Here is an 18,541-nt window from a genome sequence, read left to right on the forward strand (position 1 = left end):
AATGCTGAGTGGCGGTGGATAGGAAGTCACGTACATCCTCATGGCCGTACGTGCAGGCCAGGTGGAGCGGCGTGTGGCCGTTGTTGTCCTGGATGTCGGCACCGGCTTTGTAGTGAAGCAACAGGAGCTTTGGGGGACAAAAGACATCAGCTGACCCCCCAGCGAAGGGAGCATGCCCTGACACCTGAGCTCAAGCCCCACCACAGGAAGCCATAAGAATAATTATGATATTATGTTATATATTCATACATTTATATTCTAGTGACATAGTTATATAGTATATTAAAATATAATTATAAATTTATGTAATACATTAACACATACTTGTATTTATATATTAATATATCACATGTTGCATTATTATACATGTTATATGTAAATATCTAAGTACATTTTATTATATATACTAGATATAATTAAAATAACATTGTATACTTACATGTTATCTATTAATATATAAAGTGTTTATTATATACTAGTTATATTATACAAATATGATACACAGTATATATTATGTAGTAATATATTTTATTATTGCTGTTACTAGTATTATATGAAGCTACCTTCAGAGGTTGGAACTGAGTCCTATCCCCAACACAACTCATTATATAAATTCCAAAATCCCCGAACCCCAGCCGTCCCTGGCCCCCAGTGTTTGGCAGACGGCATTCCTCAGCTTGTACTATCATTAAAATCCTGCCACCCCCTTGCCCTTCCATGGGAGTTTCGAGACACTGAAGGGAAGCATCTGGAGTCCCGGCCTTCCCTCTACCAGACCATGAGCAGTTTCCCCTGTCAACCCAAGGCTGGGGTCCCACGGGGCCAGGCAGGCCCCCACCGCCCTGCGAGGACAGGGCCTGCGTGGATCAGAAAAGCCTGGCTCTGGGAGTGGGCAGCATAGCATACAGCGCCAGGCCACCATGTCGCCTTGCAGATCTGAGCTCCTGTGGGCACCATGCTGGCCCCGCCGCTCACCGTCACGCTCTGATAGCCCTTCTGACACGCCAGGTGCAGCGGGGTGGCGCCGTGGTAGTCCGTGGCGTTCACCACCGCGCCCTTGGACACCAGCAGGTCGATGAGCGACGCCTGCCCTGGAGAACAGAGAGGCGTCAGGCTGAGGAAGGAAAGAGGGGCTTCCCGGAGGGCACAAACAACACATGGCTCGCCCTCCTGGTCTGGGCACCTGCCAGGGAAGTGCCAGAGCGAGGAAAGGCGCCAAGGCTCATGCCTGTAACACTAGCTACTCAGGCGGTATTTGGGGTGTTTTGTTCTTCACACATGCTAGGTAACAGCCCTGTCACTGAGCTACATCCCAGCCTTGTATTTTTTTCTCTCTTAAAAGTCTGCTTTAAGCCAGGTGCCTGTCATCCTAGCTACCCAGGAGGCTGAGATCTGGAGGATCACGGTTCAAAGCCAGCCTGCGTCAGGAAAGTCCTTTAGATTCTTTTTTTTTTTTTTTTTTTGCCAGTCCTGGGCCTTGGACTCAGAGCCTGAGCACTGTCCCTGGCCTCTTTTTGCTCAAGGCTAGCACTCTGACACTTGAGCCACAGCAGCGCCACTTCTGGTTGTTTTCTGTATATGTGGTGCTGGGGAATCGAACCTAGGGCCTCATGTATACGAGGCAAGCACTCTTGCCACTAGGCCATATTCTCAGCCCTGTCCTTGAGATTCTTATCTCCAATTCACCAACAAAGAGCCAGAAGTCAGACACAAGTGGTAAGAATGCCAGCCTTGAACAAAAAATAACTCAAGGATGAGTTCAAGCCCCAGGATCGGCATGTACATGCATGCACACGTGCACGTACGCGCACGCGCACGCACACACACACAATTTAAAAATTTCATTTTTTGATGCAGTTTTGCTACATTGCCCCGGCTGGCCTTGAACTTGCCCTCTCCCTGCCTTGGGATCCCAAATGGCTGGGATTATAGGTAAACACCACAGAGCCCCTGTCTCCAAACGATTTTCTACAGGCGAGCTATAGCAGCCATCACCACATTGTTCTGAGACAGCCCTTGCTACACTGGGACTCCAGCCATCAGGCGAGGGGCCTCCAGGCCAGGAAGGGGTGGAGCGGCCAGCTAGGCCCGGGATCATTTGCCACTCTTCCCTGTCCAGGCCTGTGGGAAGGACCCAGGACACAGCACCTGCTACATCACCGTCAGCTGAGCCACACCCCACGGGAACCAGCCAGGGCCACTTACCACACAGAGCAGCCATGTGGAGAGGTGTGTAGCCTCTGTCGTCTCTGGAGAACGGGGTGACAACCGAGGGATCGTTCATCCTGCTTCAGAGACAGAAGACACAGCATTGAATCCTAGAGGAGACATGGCAGAGGCTGTCCCTCGGCCAGGACAGACAAGCTGGGGTCTGGGACCACAACACGAACCACACACACAGTGCCACACACATGGTCCTTCTGCACCATCCCAAGTGTGACTGGGAGAAACTTGACACCTCACTTCTTGAAGCCAGCCCCAGGCTGGGAAGCCCTAGAGCAGCCCAGGGAGTGTAGATATTTTCACCTCTTTCAACCTGATTCCCTGAACAGACAAATACCATCAAATGCCCGTGATGGTGGAGGTGGGTGAGAGGCGGTAAGAAGAAAGAATAAAGCCTCCGTCCCCAGGGCATGGAACACCAATAGAAAGTTCCACTGGACCCTTGTGTGCACTTTCCTTCTTTGTTCTTTTTGGTGCTAGTCCTTGGGCTTGTATGCAGTGCCTGGGTGCTGTCCCTGGCTTCTTTTTGCTCAAAGCTGGCACTCTACCACTTGAGCCACAGCGCCACTTCTGGCCATTTTCTATATATGTGGTGCTGGGGAATTGAACCCAGAGCTTCATGTAGACGAGGGAAACACTACCACTAGGCTATATTCCCAGCCCCACTTCTGGCTTTTTGACTGGTTAAACATCTCCTGGGCATTCCTGTCAAAGCTTGGATCCTCAGATCTCAGCCTCCTTGAGTAGCTGGGATTACAGGAATGAGGCGCAGTGCCCAGCTCCCAGCCCCCTTACCCAGACATGAGTTTCTCACAGTCATCACAGAAGCATAGTGGGTGGCACATTTTCTGGACGATGTCCCTGTCGCAGTCCTGTTGGCTCAGAAGCTTTTCCACTTCCTTCTGGTTCCCAGATGCGATGTGCTGAAAGCCACAGCCCAAAGGCTAGCTGTCATTCATCTCTGAAGCCACCGCTCTTTGCAGACTTTGTGTGTATGCATGTGCGTGTACATGCTGGCAGAGAGGCTTGAACTCAGGGCCTGGGTGCTGTCCCTGGGCTTTTTCACTTAAGGCTGGGGCTCTACCATGTGAGCCACAGCTCCACTTCCTAGATTTTGAGCTCCTCTTTCTGGACTTCTTGTGGGCCAGTTCTGGAGCTTGAACTCAGGGCCTGGCAGCTATCCCTGAGCTTTTTTTGCTCAAGGCTACAGTTCCACTTCTAGCTTTTTTTGCTGGCTCACTGGAGATAAGCATTGCGTGGTTTGTACTGCCTGAGCTGGCTTTGAACAGAGATCGTTAGCAGCTAGGATGACAGGCATGAGCCATGGGGCCTGGCTTTTTTTTTTTTTTTTTCTCTTTTTGAGACACTGAAAGATGGGCCATTTGCCCATGAAAATGTCCTGGGGCCTTACCTCAAACAGGCAGTCAGTAGGCGTAGAAGCCATCTGTGACAGGAAGTTCATTCTCTGCTTAAGGAACAGTCTGTCCCCCAGTCCTTCAGATTCCTACAGGAAACACAAACCGCCCGGGATCACAGGCCGACCGTGAGCTATCAGTGCAGCTGTCCAGGCCCAGAGGCAACCCCAATAGTGTAGCTCAGGGCAGGGCAGGGCAGGACTGGCGAAGTGCTCTCGCCACGCAGAAGGTCTCTGGGTGGGGGGGCGGGGCCACAGGAAGCTGCTGCCTCCAGGGACCCATCAGACTTGGAGCAGTGGCTTCCTGTACGTGGAATGTGTCACCTCCGAGTGTGGAATGTCCCACCTCCCTGCCATCAGCCTCCAGGTGGGCATCTGGACTCTGCTGGCCCTCCGTGCCATGCCTACGTGCCCATGTGGCCCTCCCTCTGTTGTGCTAACTGGGGGTTCTGCTACAGCCAAGACTCTGCACCCTGGTGCCCAGGGGGAAGACAAGGAACAAACGTGTGAAAAGATCAGGCACCAGAGTGGAGCTTTGGCCCAAGTGGTTGAACATCAGCCTTGGGTGAAAAAGCTCAGAGCCAGTGTCCAGGCCCTGAGATGTCTTTTTTGGGGGCAGGGTGGAGAACGATGTATGAATGTAAGTGGTCTCTTACCTATAGCCAACCCCAGGTCCCACTAATGATGGAGAGACACCCCCAAAGCACAGGTGGCATGGGAGGGAGAGCTTACAGGCGGCTTTGCAGACAGACTGCCTTGGCGGATGTATTGGATCGCAGCCTCGATGGAGGTCAGGCAGTATCCCAATTCATCTTTCGCTGAGCTGCAGAATCGGAAGCTTTTCATATAACTCAAATTTGCCATCCTGACAAAAAAAAAAAAGGAAATAATTTTACTGTCTCAAAACATGATGCAGCCAGGCTAAGATCTAGAGGATCATGGTTCAAATCCATCCTGGGCAGGGAAGTCCATAAGACTCTTATTTCCATGAACCACCCAAAAGCCAGAAGTGGCACTGTGGTTCAGTGATAGAGCGCTAGCCTGGAGCAAATAGAAGGTCAGGGACAGAGCCCAGGCCCTGAGTTCAAGCCCCAGGACTGGCATACACATACACACACACATACATACATATATATGTATATATATATATATACACACACATACACACACACACACACACACACTCACTCACAAAACATATCGCAACAAAGTTACCAGTTAGGGATTTCTGTTTTCACAAGCAGATACAACAGGACTGATAGAAGATCATCTGCACACATGGTCTCCAAGTTAACTGCAAGGGGGGAGAACACAGTTAAAAGCAAGCACGTGACTGAAACAGAAGGATCTGTATGAGCAGCCACACAGCCGTGCTCCATCAAGCTGGGACACCAGGGAGGGAATTAACCACACAGTTTCCTTTGATCACATGTCACGTTCTATAAAATACACAGCACTAGCTGGGCCTGGTGGCTCTCGCCTTTAATCCTAACTAGGCAAGAGGATGAGATCTGAGGATCCCACTTTGCAGCCAGCTTAGGCAGGAAAGTCTGTAAGACTCTTGTCTCCATTAAAACAGCCCAAAAGCCAGAAGTGGAGGCGTGGCTCAAGTAATAAAGCACTAGCCTTAAGCAAAAAAAAAAAAGAAAAATTTAAAAAGGCTAGGAATGTGGCTTAGCGGTAGAGTGCTTGCCTAGCACTAGCATGCACAAAGCCCTGGGTTCGAGTCCTCAGTACCATGTAAACAGAAAAAGCCGGAAGTGGCGCTGTGGCCCAAGTGGTAGAGCGCTAGCCTTGAGCAAAAAGAAGCCAGGGACAGCGCTCAGGCCCCGAGCTCAAGCCCCAAAACTGGCACACACGCACACGCGAGCACGCACACACACACACACACACACACACACACAAAACACACAGCACTACCAGGTGCTCACTGGTGGCTCACACCTACATTCATAGCTACTCAAGAGGCTGAGATGTGAGGATCATGGTTCAAAACCAGCCTCAGCAGGAGTATCCAGGAGACGCACATCTCCATTCCAACAGCCAAAAAGCTGGAATTGGAGGTTTGGCTCAAGGGGCAGACCAACAGCAAGGAGCAAAATAGCTAAGCCAAGACTGTGAGGCCCTGAGTTCAAGTTCTAGTTCGGCACACACACATTTTTTTTTCCAGCAAACAGGTGAGCACTACTGCTTCTCCGTCAGTATTTCCGCAGATGGAGGAGGCTAAGCTAGGGGCCGCAGGCCCTCTGGTAGAGGTGTGGAACTGCCCCACCCCTGACAGCCCCCTTCCCCTGGCATGCCCCGCCCCTGCATGCCCCGCCCCCGCTGGCCCCCTTCCCCCAGCATGCACCTCTGTGGCTGGGAGACTGCGTGATGAGCTGTATCACCTTCCTCAGGCAGAGCAGCTTCTGCTGCGGGGAGGTGCATTTGTTCAGCTGGGCCAGCTCTCTCTTGGCACGAGGGATGTTGAAGCTGTGAAATCAGTGCAAGGGACAACTGCAGAGCACTGTGGGAGGGCCACGGCCAGTCCCAGGAACATACCTCACCTAATCCATCACTTCCAGCCTTCAGTAATGGCTGAGACGTGACTTTGGGTCAGTGGCCAAATAGCAAACAGATTTGAATCCTATTCAGGACATGTGTGGTGGTTCATGCCTATGATCCCAGCTACCCAGGAACCTGAGATCTGAGGATCAGGATTCCAAACCAAACTGGGCAAGAACGTCCAGGAGAATCTTATTTCCAATGAACCACCAAAAAGGCAGAAGTGGTGCTGTGGCTCAAGTGGCAAAAAAGCTCAGGGACAGCGTGCAGGCCACAAGTTCAAGCCCCACGACTGAAAACAATTAACTGAGAAACAGGTTCCTCCATGGCAGTTTCGCTTCCAGTGTGGAGGGAGAGTCCTGCACACACCTGGGGCCAGGTGTACAAACCCTTGTCCCTGTGAGTTCTAATCCAGAAGGAAGGCAGGTGTGGAAGGCTAGCAAAGACTCACAGGTCAGTGTCAGGCTGCCCTGTAGCTGCCCTGGTTGTTAGTGGTGACCACATCAACTCAAGGAGACCTCTGCCTCCGAGAGGCCCCCTATGGGGGAAGACTGCACTCCATACCTAGTGGAGGCACTTACCTGAATTCAGGTTTTACACCTAGATCTTTCTGCTGAAGATCTTGAAGGCTTCTTGTGATTTTGTTAAAGGCGGCGTCCTAATGACAGATAGTAAAAGGAACCTTCAGATTTCTCTTAAATGTCGGTACTGATCCTGGCGCTTGAACTCAGGACCTGGGCTCTGTCCTTTTGCTCAAGGCTACCACTTGAGCCATGGCTCTACTTCTGACTTTTTGGTGGTTCATTGGAGATAAGAGTCTCAGGAAGCCCGATGCCAGTGGTTGATGCCTGTAATCTTTAGCTCTTCAAGAGGCTGAGATCTGAGGATCACAGTTTGAAGCCAGCCCAGGCAGGAAAGTCTGTGAGACTCTTATCTCCCATTAATCACAGAAAAATCCAGGAATAGTGCTGTGGCTCAAGTGGTAGACTACGCCCTAGCTTTGAGAAAAAGAAAAAAGAAAAATCTCAGGGACAGCACCTAGGCCGAGTTCAACCCCATGATTGGCAAAAAAAAAAAAAAAAAAAAAAAAAAAAAGTCTCGGGGCTGGGAATATGGCCTAGTGGCAAGAGGGCTTGCCTCATATACATGAAGCCCTGGGCTCAATTCCACAGCACCACATATACAGAAAACGGCCAGAAGTGGCAATGTGGCTCAAGTGGCAGAGTGCTAACCTTGAGCAAAAAGAAGCCAGGGACAGTGCTCAGGCCTTGAGTCCAAGCCCCAGGACTGGCAAAAAAAAAAAAAAAAAAGTCTCATGGACTATCCTGCCCGGCTGACTTTGAGGTGTGATCCTCAGAGCTCAGCCTCCTGAATAGTTATGATTACAGGTGTGAGCCACAGGTGCCTGACTAGATTTTTTTTCCAGGCATAGGACTTGAACTCAGGGTCTGGGCATTGTCCCTGAGCTCATTTGTTCAAGGTTAGCAAAAGTGGTAGAGCCACTTTGAGCCCTAGTGCTACTTCTGGTTTTTAGGTGGTTCATTAGAGATAAGGGTCTCATCAACTTTCCTGCCTGGGCTGGCTTTGATCCTCAGACCTCAGCCTCCTGAGGAGCTAGGATGACAGATGTGAGTCACTGGCATATAGTTAGATTTCTTCAAGAGCAGAGGGAAGAGTTCCCACCCCGCAAGGGGAGGATGTGCGACCTACCTCGCTTGCTTCCATGGTCCCCACGAATTTAAAGATGTGGTCATAGGTAGCATGATGCACGTACATCTGGAAAAGCAAGGGGCTCCCCGCTCAGGGTGAGTGGCAGCCACAGAGAATGCCTCCCTCCCCCCACCACTCTGCCCCTTTCCCTCACCTCCACTGCCTGCTTCATCAGGTTCATCTGAGCCTCCTGCTTTGCAAGAACCTTCTAGAAGGCAAAGGAATGCAGCTAGAGAGCCACAATCTGCATGTGGGCCAATTAGAGGTCTAGCATTTGAAAGTCCTGCCACTTACCAAATGAGAATCTCTCAGAAGCTGCTGGAGGCACTTGGTGTAGAGAGCATTCACCGAGTCCTGTGTGCATACATGTGCACATATGTGAAAGACAGAGAGAAAAACAGACAGAGAGAGGGAGAAAAAGACCCTTTCAGAACTGGAAACCATGACATAGAAGCCTGACTGGATAGCACATCCTGAGACAAGAAAACCCTCAACAGCTCTGTGTCTTGGGTGACATGCCTGAAAGGACAATGCAAGCTTTTTCAAGCCAATTTGTGTGTGTGTGTGACACGAGGGCTTGAACTCAGGGCCTGGGTGCTGTCCCTAAGCTATTATGCTCAAGGCTAGCACTCTACCACTTGAGCAACAACTCTACTTCTGGCTTTTTTGGTAACTTATTGGAGATAAGAGTCTTACGGGGCTGGGAATGTGGCCTAGAGGTAGAGTGCTCGCCTTGTATACATGAAGCCCTGGGTTCCATTCCTCAGCACCACACATATAGAAAAGGCCAGAAGTGGCGCTGTGGCTCAAGTGGTAGAGTGCTAGCCTTGAGCAAAAAGAAGCCAGTGGGGCTGGGGGTATGGCCTAGTGGCAAGAGTGCTTGTCTTGTATACATGAGGCCCTGGGTTCAATTCCCCAGCACCACATATACAGAAATGGCCAGAAGTGGCGCTGTGGCTCAAGTGGCAGAGTGATAGCCTTGAGCAAAAAGAAGCCAGGGACAGTGCTCAGGCCCTGAGTCCAAGCCCCAGGACTGGCCAAAAAAAAACAAAACAAAAAAAACAAAAAGAAGCCAGGGACAATGCTCAGGTCCTGAGTCCACGCCCCAGGCCAAAAAAAAAAAGAGTCTTATGGATTTTCATGTCCAGCCTGGTTTTAAACTGTGATCCTCAGATCTCAGATTCCTGAGTAGCTAGGATGACAGGTTTGAGCCACTGGCACCTAGCCTGCTTGGCTTTTTTCATTCAAGGAGGACATTCTACCATTTCAATCACACCTTCATTTCTGGCTTTTTGCTGGTTAAATGGAGAGTCTCATAGACGTTTCTGCCTGAGACTGGTTTTGAACTGTCATTCTCAGATCCCAGCCTCCTGAGTAGCTAGGACAGATGTGAGCCACCTGTGCCGGGTTCAAACATATTTTTTTTTAAATCAGCTGTCAACATCTTTAAGTGTGCATGCCTTAGAAGTAGGGAAAAAAAAAATCCCCCATGTTAACATAGATGATAATAACACTCTGGACGCTGGTGGCTCATGCCTGTAATCCTACTCAGGAGACTGAGATCTGAGGATCACAGTTCAAAGCCAGCCCAAGTAGGAAAGTCTGTGAGACTTTTTATCTCTAATGATTGACCAAAAAGCCAGAAGTGGAGCTGTGGTTCAAGCTGGAGAGTGCTAGCCTTGAGCAAGAAAGCTCAGAGTCAGCTCATAAGCCCTGAGTTCAAGCCGTAGAATTGGGACAAAAACAAAAACAAGGAAAAGAAAATCAGTTGTAACAACACTCCTGTTTCCAATTCCCTGAGATTTTCAAGTCTTGGTAGTGGCTAAGGCCACTTTCATAGCTAGTATCATTTAACCACCACACTGGGTAAGGAGCGGGTAGAGTTGGGGAAGGGAAAGAAGGGCATGGGGCTCTGAGCTGGCTAAGACAGAGCCACCAGGCAGAGAGAAAGATGGGGCCACTGACTATGAGGTGACGCAGGCTCTTCCTGTCACATTCCCGGGATGTCCGGTGGAAGGAAGCGATGTTCTTGTCAAACCTCTCGGAATGTCTTCCCAAAAATTCTCTCACATCTTCAATGGTTTTCAGGAAAAACGGATCTGGGGCCACTGAAGGCTCATCTAAACAAAAAGGAAAAACAGCTGGGCACCACTGCTTATGCCTGTCATCCTAGCTACTCAGAAGGCTGAGATCTGAGGATTGCAGTACAAAGCCAGCTCAGACAGGAAAGCCCATGAGACACTTATCTCCAATGAAGCACCAGAAAACTGGAAGTGGAGCTGTGGCTCAGAGTGGTAGAGCGCCCAGACTCTGAGTTCAAGTCCCATGACCAACAAAAAAAAAAAAAAAGAAGAAGAAGAAACAAAGGGTCAGGCTAGCTTAGGTATCTCACACTGTCCCAGTGGGAAAGTGATATACACACACATATACACATTTTTTTTTTTTAAATCAGTCCTGGGCTTAAACGGTGCACGCGCACACGCGCGTGCACACACACACACATAAAAGAATCCCAAAGAGAAAGTCAGGGCTAAGGCTCTATACAACTTGGGGATGGACATTCACACCACACTTATCCCACATGCAGTGACGTTAACATGAAATTGTCCAATATCCAACTGGGGCAACTGCACACGCCACACCACCAATCCATTTCGCCTAGACAGGATTATCATGTGCAGTTTCTAAAGGATTTTACAATGCTTTGTGTGTGTGTGTGTGTGTGTGCGTGCGCGCGTGCGCGCACATGTGTGTCCCAGAGTTTGAAGTTGGGGTTTGAGTACTGTCCTTGAACTTTTTTTTTTTTTGGTCAATTGTGGGGCCTGGGTGCTGTCCCTGAGCTCTTCAGCTCAAGGCTAGCATTGAGCCTCAGTGCTGGTTTTCTGGTGGTTCATTTCCTGCCCAGGATGGCTTTGAACCTTGATCCTCAGATCTCAGCCTCCTGAATAAGATTACAGGCCTGAGTTACCAGTGTCTGGCCTTTGCATTATCTTATAATGTGTGTGTGTGTGTGTGTGTGTGTGTGTGTGTGTCTAATCTTTCAACATGAAGTGCAACAAACATGCTTCTCTTTCCCCGAGTACCTGGGTTCCTCCTCTTCTCCAATGGATGGGCTATACACAGGATGCTGAAACTTTCTTCTTTTTCATTGTAGAAAGTCTCTTCAAAGAGGATGGGCACAGAGAGGAGACAAGTAAACCCAGCTCCTAATTTAATCCTGTTTCCCTGTATAAAGACATCCTGGAATAGAGACAGAGATTAAAATAAAAAAAAATGGCAAAAAAGTTAATAGTTGGCTAATCTGGGAAAGAGTACAAGAGTGTTTCAGTGTTCTTTGACCTTTACTCAGCTTTCTGTGAGGGAATGAAGTGAATTCAACCTGCGTGTGTGCATGCGTGTGCGTGGCCTGTGTGATTTCAGGACAGGGTTTGTTTTGTGCATGCATGTGGCCTGTGTGATTTGAGGACAGGGTTTGTTTTGTGGAGACAGGGTCTCACTATGTAACCCGGGCTGGATTAGAATTGTAGATCCACATGCTTCAGCTTCCTGAATGCTGGGATTATAGGTGTGCACTAGCATGCCCAGCCAGAATATACGCTTAAAAAAAAAAAAAAGTCCAAGAAACTGCCTCAGCATCTCAGCTCGACAGGAACCTCACTAGAGAGGACTGCCATGATTCCTCAACCCTCATGGAAGACCCCCCCACTCAACTGAGGGAGAGGCACTCCACCCCACCCCACCCCTAGCCTCCAAAACTCATAGGTACCACAGCTTTCCTTCCTCTAAGGCCCCACTACACGGTCCACCCCACAGGTGCTGTGTGCCTGTCACAGCTGACATTTAAGCACAGAGTTTGTGGAAGGGTTGGCAAACACGATTCTCAGCCCCCCGAAATACCAAGGAAGCCACCCAAGAAACAAGTACCTTTCCATCGAAGGTCTGAAAATGTCCTTCCTCTGGTATCAAAAGATAGGACTCGAACTGATACGTGGACGGAAGGTTGCTAGACAGGCTCCTTTCGCAGGGCACTAATACCTAGAGAAGATACGAGAGGGTGAGAGCCCTGGAGAGGAGAGTCCTGGGCGATTGGGACAGCACAGGGGAGTCTCCAAAGATGGCTGGGCTGAGTCACTCCTGGCTGGAGCCTGCCAGCACAGACGTGGCTGGCAGTTCTCCAAGAGGCACAATGGCTGCCAGCTGGGAGGATTTGTTATGGAGGTGACATGACAGAAGCAGGCAGACCAAGGAGGAAGAAAACACAGCTCCTTGTTCATCTGGACTTGGAGGCTGGTGGGCTTAGTGGATTATTTGCTCCATGTTCCCCACAGCTGGCTCTAGGCACCCCTCTACTTTGCCACCCCAAGATCTAAGTGAGTCAGGAGGCACAGGGGGAGGGGGGGGAACAATGACAGTAATGGGGGACATGGAAAGGGAAAAGTCACATGGGGCTAAATACCAGTGGCTCATGCCTGTAATCCCGGCTACCCAAGAAGCTGAGATCTAAGGAGCACAGTTCAAAGCCAGTCTGGGCAGGAAAATCCATGAGACTCTTATTCTCCAATAGACTACCCACAAGTTGGAAGCTGAGCCGTGGCTCAAGTGGTAAAGCATCAGCCTTGAGCAAGAAAGGCAGGGCAGAGTGTCTGCACACACATGCACACACACAGGCCAAGATGGGAAGAGAAGTGAGAGAGCAGATTACATGCAGGCTGCAGTCTCGGGAGGCTTCCTGGAGGAAGGGGCCCCAGGCTGCCTCTGGCAGCTGGTCTGCCCCGATCTGGGTATCACCTGCCCCTGGGGGACAGTCCTGAGAGTCCGTGCACATACCACACCATGGATCTGCGCCACCCTACTGCACAAGTCAGGTCGCGCCTTCTGAAGAGCCACATAGAAAGGATTCTTCAAGATGTCTTCATCATACAGAGCCATATGGACTTCCCAGGGGTCAGAAAGTCTCCTGGGACAAGGGAGAAGAAAGCAGTGAATGACCACCTTCGGGTTTTGGTTTCTTATTTTTTTAGTGACCATCCTGGGGTTTGAACTCAGGACCTGGGCCCTGTCCTTGTGCTTTTGTGCTCAACGATAGCACTCTACTACTTGAGCCACAACTCCACTTCTGGTTTTTTGGTGGTTCACTGGAGATAAAGACTTTCCTGCCTGGCTGCTGGCTTTGAACCAAGATCCTCAGATCTCAGCCTCTGGAGTAGCTGGAATTACAGGTGTGAGCCACCAGTGCTGTAACATTAGTTCTTAAAACCTCAGGCTGAGAGCTGAGGATTACGGTTTTAAGACAGCCCAGGCAGAAAAACCCATGAGATTTTTTAGCCCCAATGAACTTCCATAAAAAGCTGGAAGTAGAACTATGGCTCAAGTGGTAGAGTGCTAACCTTGAGCAGAAAAGCTCAGGAACAGTGCCCAGGTCCTGAGTTCAGCCCCCACCACCCACATACACACCTCTCCCCCTCTCCAAAGAGGTCTCGTGTTATATTTTCCCCAGGCTGGCTTTGAATAATCTCGATGAGGGACAAGTTCAAAGCTAGCATAGGGCAGATAAAATCTAAGAATTTTTGTTGTTGTTGTTGTTGTTGTTGTTGTTCTGGGGGCTGAACTCAGGGCCTGGGTACTGTCCCTGAGCTTTTATGCTCAAGGCAAGTGCTCTACCAATTGAGCCACAGATCCACTTCCAGCATTTTGTGGTTACCTAGATATAAAGAGGCTCACAGACTTTCCTGCCTAGACTGGCTTTGAGCTGCCATCCTCAGATCTCAGCCTCCTGAGTAGATAGGATTACAGGCGGGAGCCACTAGTGCCTGGCTATTCATCTATTTTTAATACCAACAGAAGCAACTCAGTGATGTGATGTACTCCTTATCCTTACTGTGTCCTCTGGCCTGTAACATTTATAGATCTGATCCTTTTTGTCTCAAAGCTCCTCACGGAAGCCCTCAGCCCTGCATCCGGTTCACTGTGAGCACTAGATAAAATGATCACTGGGGCGGTAAAGAGAGGAAGCCTAGGCTCCCAGCAGGGGCTCTAAGTCCCTTGTTCATATCACAATTGGTAAAGGGCTAGACCTAACCAAGCAGGAGCCTCAGAGGTACAGAGGCACAAAGCCCCCAAACAAAAAGGATACTCAGAGCTGCCCAAATGCAGTGGCCCCTCGAATATGCAGAGTCAAAAGAGGGAAGAAAGCTGGGAGCTGGTGGCTCACGCCTATCATCCTAGCTACTCAGGGCACTGAGAGCGGAGGATCAAGGTTCAAAGACAGCCCAGGCAGGAAGTCCTTGAGACCACCAGAAAACTGGAAGTGGCTCTGTGGCTCAGAGTGGTAGAGTGCTAGAGTGAAAAAGCTCAGGCACAGCACCCAGGCTCTGAGTTCAAGCCCCATGACTGCCTACCCTCCCCCCCCCCCAAAAAAAAAGGAAGAAAAAGATCCTGGGCCTGCAAGAATGGAAGGAGCAAGACACCTGCCCACTTGCAGCTGGACCCAATAGACACCCATTTTTTCTGTCAGGATCTTTGACAGAAGCACAGGAGCTCCCAGGGCCATTTCTCATCATCTCTCAGAAACAGAGCCAGTCAGACGCCATGGCTTATACCTGTAATCCTAGCTACTCAGGGGGCTGAGATCTGAGGATCATGGGCCAGAAAAGTATATGAGACTCATATCGCCAATGATCCACCAAAAAGTCAGAAGTGGAGTTGAAGCACAAGCAGTAGAACACCAGCCTTAAGTGAAAATGCTAAGGGGCAGCACCCAGGCCCTGAGTTCAAGGGCCCAGTTCTGCACACATGCACACACACAGAGTACAACCAACATCAGGAGAAATCAGATCCTATTCCTCTAGACTAAACTCTTTGTGTTGGTGGTGGTGGTTGTGGGGCTTGAACTTGGGACCTAGGCACTGTCCTTGAACTTTTTCACTCAAGGCTAGAGCTGTACCACTTTAAACCACAGCACCACTTCTGGTTTTCTGGTGGTTCATTGGAGATAAGAGTGTCATGGACTTTCCTGCTCTGACTGGCTTTGAACCCGTGATCTTCAGATCTCAGCCTCTTGAGTAGCTAGGATGACAGGTATGAGCCGCCAGCATCCAACTATACTAAACTCTTTCTAGGTCTGGTCCTACGGTCATGTGATCACATTTCCCTGGAATGTCTATGACAAGACAAAGGTATTGGACACCAGCCTAATGCCAATGACTAATGAGCAGGAAGAGTCCCAACAGGAGAGATGCCAAAAAAAAAATTACTAACCAGCATAAAAACACATCAATAAATAAAGATCCGGCAGCTTGCCTGTCCAAGCAGCACATGGAGGTAGAGTGCACAAACAAAACTTTGACCTTAGCCAGGCACTGGTGGCTCACCCCTGTAATCCTAGCTACTCAGAACACTGAGATCTGAGGATTGAGGTTCAAAGCCAGGAACTCTTATTTCAAATACACTACTTTAAAAAAAAAAAAAAAAAGCCAGAGTGGAGTTGTGGCTCGAGCTCCACAGAGTGCTAGCCTTAAGCAAAAACCTCAGGGACAGTGCTGAGGCCCTCAGTTCGAACCTTAAGTCTAACAGACACACACCAACTAATGTCAGCTAGTGTGCTTAATTAAGGCCAAGTGTAGGGTTTGCTGTTTAGTCAAAATAAAGGCCCCTACATGATTAGCACATCCCAGCTGCGGCACATTCCCACAATCCCTTCAATCTTGCCTCAGTTCCCCCAATTCTTAATCTTCCCCTGCTCCCACCACCACCTGGCAAGTTTCTGCCTTTTGGCACCAGAGGGTGGGGGCTGGGGGGCAGCGTTCGTTTGCGAATTATAAGCTAAATGGGTACAGAGTCTGAACATTTCGGCGGTGCGGGGCTTAAAAGTTTTTCAGGAGCAATCTTTACATAGAAGACCATGGGACACCCCGTTTCCCCCATCCCACAAAAGGCAGGCAGGCAGGCTGGCAGGGACCCCCCCCCCCCCCGCCCACACACACACCACCACCAACCCGCACCCACGCGGCCTGCCCCCCACAGGCGACTTCAAGGCCCTGCCCACCGCCCCTCAGTGCAAACTACACTCCCCACCCCACCCCCCACCCACACGCAGCCGGACCTGGGTTCTGAAATCCGGGGGATCAGAGCACACGTTCTTGGAGACCCCTCCCCTTCCTTGTGGACACTATGGGCACGGTGGAAAGAGTGCACCCCACTTTGGGCCGGATGGGGTGGGGAGAGTAAGCGGGTTAGGGATCTAGGACCATGCGCGCGCGCGTGCACCCCCCCCCACCCCACCCCACACACAGAGCTCTCAGGAGGGAGCCCCTCCCCCCTCCGCTCCCAGGCCCCGCCCGGCCTCGGGCCGCCCCGAGACGCCGCCGCCGTGTCCTGAGAGTAGGGGGACCCGGCAGGACCGGGGCGGGAAGACACTTACTCCAGAGGCTACATAGTTTTACTCCGGGTAGCCGCAGCACCTTCCGAGGGCGTGAGGCCTGGGGCGGGACCGCGGTGCCCACCACCCTGGCGCGGCGACTCCCAGCACCACCCACCCCTTTTACTCCGCCGTTGGGTGGAGCCGCGTCCCCTAAGGCTTCCAGATCGCCCAATGAGCAACCAGTCTCTTCCGGAGTGACAGGGACGCAGAGCAATCCTCGCATCCGGCTCCCCGCAGGGGGTGGGCTCAGAGGGCTCCCAGACGCTTCCTACTCATCTTAGCCCCGCCTACCCACGCCGACTGCGCTTGCTCCGATCCGATCGGGGGCGTGGCCTGGCCAGGCTGCCCCTCCTAGGGGTGGGGTCCAAGCGCCGAGGCTGGAGTTGGAGAAACTGGGCCACGTTGGGAAGGAGAGACCCACCCACTCGAGAACTGGCGGGCTCCGCGGGTCGCCCTTTTCAGTGCTCGTTTTGCAGGGACAAAGATGTCTAGTCCTACGAGATGCATCACGTAGTGTGGACGACAGTGTGTTGGCATCAGGGTCCCCAGGTTCGAAACCGCCCCCCTCCTCATTCAAAGACTCCACCATGAGCTCAACTTTTTTTTGACCGGTTCATTTGTTTTCTGACTTGCAAAAATAGGGAAAGGTTGTATCTGCCGCTGATCTCTAACATTCCAGAATATTATAACGGAGGGAGATTAGGGAACCCACACGTGACTTCTCCATATGCTCCTCCCCTCCCCCCCCATTGCCCCCAGGAAGGCGGGGAGCACTCGGTCAGGACAGATGTGAGTGGGTGGATCCTAGGTAACTCGACCCGACCGTCCTTGGCTGAGGCTAAGGCGCTGCGCTTCGCGGGGCGGCCAGCTAACCAACCCTCCCTGGGCTGGGGCCCCGGAGGAAGGATGGATCCCGCACCCCAGGCTCCTCTGGGAGACGCGGTGAAGGCTAGGTGACTGGGATCGCGTCTGGGGGAGGATGGGAGAGCCGTTGAGAGGCAGCTAAGGGGACTCGGGGGGAGTCCCCCCAAATCTCTCCACCACCCCGGGTTTCCGGGGGCACCAGACATCGTGGGCCTCCCTAACTGGCTTTTCGTGGACGGCGTCTGCAAACGCGCCCGAGCGAGTGGACAGGCATGGGGAAACGGTCGGATCGCCCAGCCTGAGGCTGGCATCGAACCTACATCCTGAGTCGCTGAAGGGTTTGCGTGTGGCCCGGAGCGCGCCGCGATGGCCAGGGAAGAATGCAAGGCGCTCCTGGATGCGCTCAACAAAACCACCGCCTGTTACCACCACTTGGTGCTGACGGTGGGCGGTTCGGCAGATTCTCAGAACCTCCGGGAGGAGTTACAGAAGACGCGCCAAAAGGCCCGGGAACTGGCGGTGGCCACCGGAGCCCGACTGACGGTGGTTCTACGTGACCGGAGCCTGGCCGCCGAGGAACGTGCCGAGTTCGAACGACAGTGGGTAGCTTTTTCCGGCTGTTTGGATCTATTGGAAGCCGACATGCAACGCGCCCTGGCCCTGGGCGCCGCCTTCCCGCTGCACGCGCCCCGGCGGCCGCTGGTGCGCACCGGGGTGGCGGGCGGCTCCTCCGCGGTGGCCGCGCGCGCCCTGAGCGCACGCAGCCTGCGCCACGAGGCCGAGGGCGACTTCGACGTCGTGGACCTGCCCCAGTTGGAGCGAGAGATCCTACAAGTGGGCGAGATGATCAACGACATGGAAATGCGAGTCAACGTCCCCCGGTGGACTGTGCAAGCTCGCCAAACGGCAGGCGCCGAACTCCTCTCCAGTGCCAGCGCTGGCGCTTCCTCGGCCGGTGGCATGTCTATAGAAGAACGATCTGGACCGTGCGACCCCAACAAAGCCCTGGCTGCCACCGTCTTCAGCGCCGTCTTGCTGGTGGCTGTGGCCCTCGCCTTGTGTGTGGCAAAGTTGAGCTGACCGGCACCCGGTGGTCTCCAACCGCGCGTCTTTCCTTCTTCCCAAGGGATTCATTCACTGGGGAGGCGGGAGAGGCCTTGGCTTGTTCCGGGAGGGGGCTGAGCTATGTGGGGAGGGGGCGGGGAACAAACCTTGTGTGCACGTGCATTTCAAAGCACATCTTCTGCCTAGACTGAGTGAGGGTTTTCTTATTCTGAGCTGGCCGGGTAAGCGTTAATTTCTGGGCTGTCAGGGCATGATGGCTAAGATCTACCGGAGCTTTGCCTCCTATTAATAGAAAATGGTCC

General features: G+C 51.8%; 2 protein-coding genes across 5 annotated transcripts in view; one reads left to right on the plus strand and one right to left on the minus strand.

Annotated features, from left to right (window-relative positions):
• Positions 1-16,441, minus strand: part of Ankrd27 (ankyrin repeat domain 27) — a 30,094-nt gene extending 13,653 nt beyond the window's left edge. For all 4 annotated transcript variants that reach the window (XM_048369379.1, XM_048369381.1, XM_048369380.1 and 1 more), the window contains exons 1-17: positions 16,311-16,441; positions 12,719-12,848; positions 11,816-11,926; positions 10,975-11,131; positions 9,857-10,011; positions 8,186-8,245; positions 8,046-8,099; positions 7,892-7,957; positions 6,763-6,839; positions 5,988-6,109; positions 4,853-4,931; positions 4,370-4,502; positions 3,635-3,727; positions 3,019-3,146; positions 2,206-2,288; positions 976-1,091; positions 35-127 (exon numbers count right to left, since the gene is read on the minus strand). In XM_048369379.1, the coding sequence (XP_048225336.1) occupies positions 35-127; positions 976-1,091; positions 2,206-2,288; positions 3,019-3,146; positions 3,635-3,727; positions 4,370-4,502; positions 4,853-4,931; positions 5,988-6,109; positions 6,763-6,839; positions 7,892-7,957; positions 8,046-8,099; positions 8,186-8,245; positions 9,857-10,011; positions 10,975-11,131; positions 11,816-11,926; positions 12,719-12,820 (1,629 nt within the window). In that variant the 5' untranslated portion in view covers positions 12,821-12,848; positions 16,311-16,441. The remainder of the gene's footprint in view (positions 1-34; positions 128-975; positions 1,092-2,205; positions 2,289-3,018; positions 3,147-3,634; positions 3,728-4,369; positions 4,503-4,852; positions 4,932-5,987; positions 6,110-6,762; positions 6,840-7,891; positions 7,958-8,045; positions 8,100-8,185; positions 8,246-9,856; positions 10,012-10,974; positions 11,132-11,815; positions 11,927-12,718; positions 12,849-16,310) is intronic.
• A 1,099-nt stretch (positions 16,442-17,540) lies between these two features.
• LOC125339034 (regulator of G protein signaling 9 binding protein) lies at positions 17,541-18,254 on the plus strand. The gene has a single exon (XM_048330110.1). It carries the CDS (start codon positions 17,541-17,543, stop codon positions 18,252-18,254), a length of 714 nt encoding a protein of 237 aa, XP_048186067.1.
• The last annotated feature ends 287 nt before the right edge of the window (positions 18,255-18,541 follow it).

This window comes from Perognathus longimembris, chromosome 20, assembly GCF_023159225.1.
Source record: "Perognathus longimembris pacificus isolate PPM17 chromosome 20, ASM2315922v1, whole genome shotgun sequence".
Classification (NCBI taxonomy): Eukaryota; Metazoa; Chordata; class Mammalia; order Rodentia; family Heteromyidae; genus Perognathus; species Perognathus longimembris.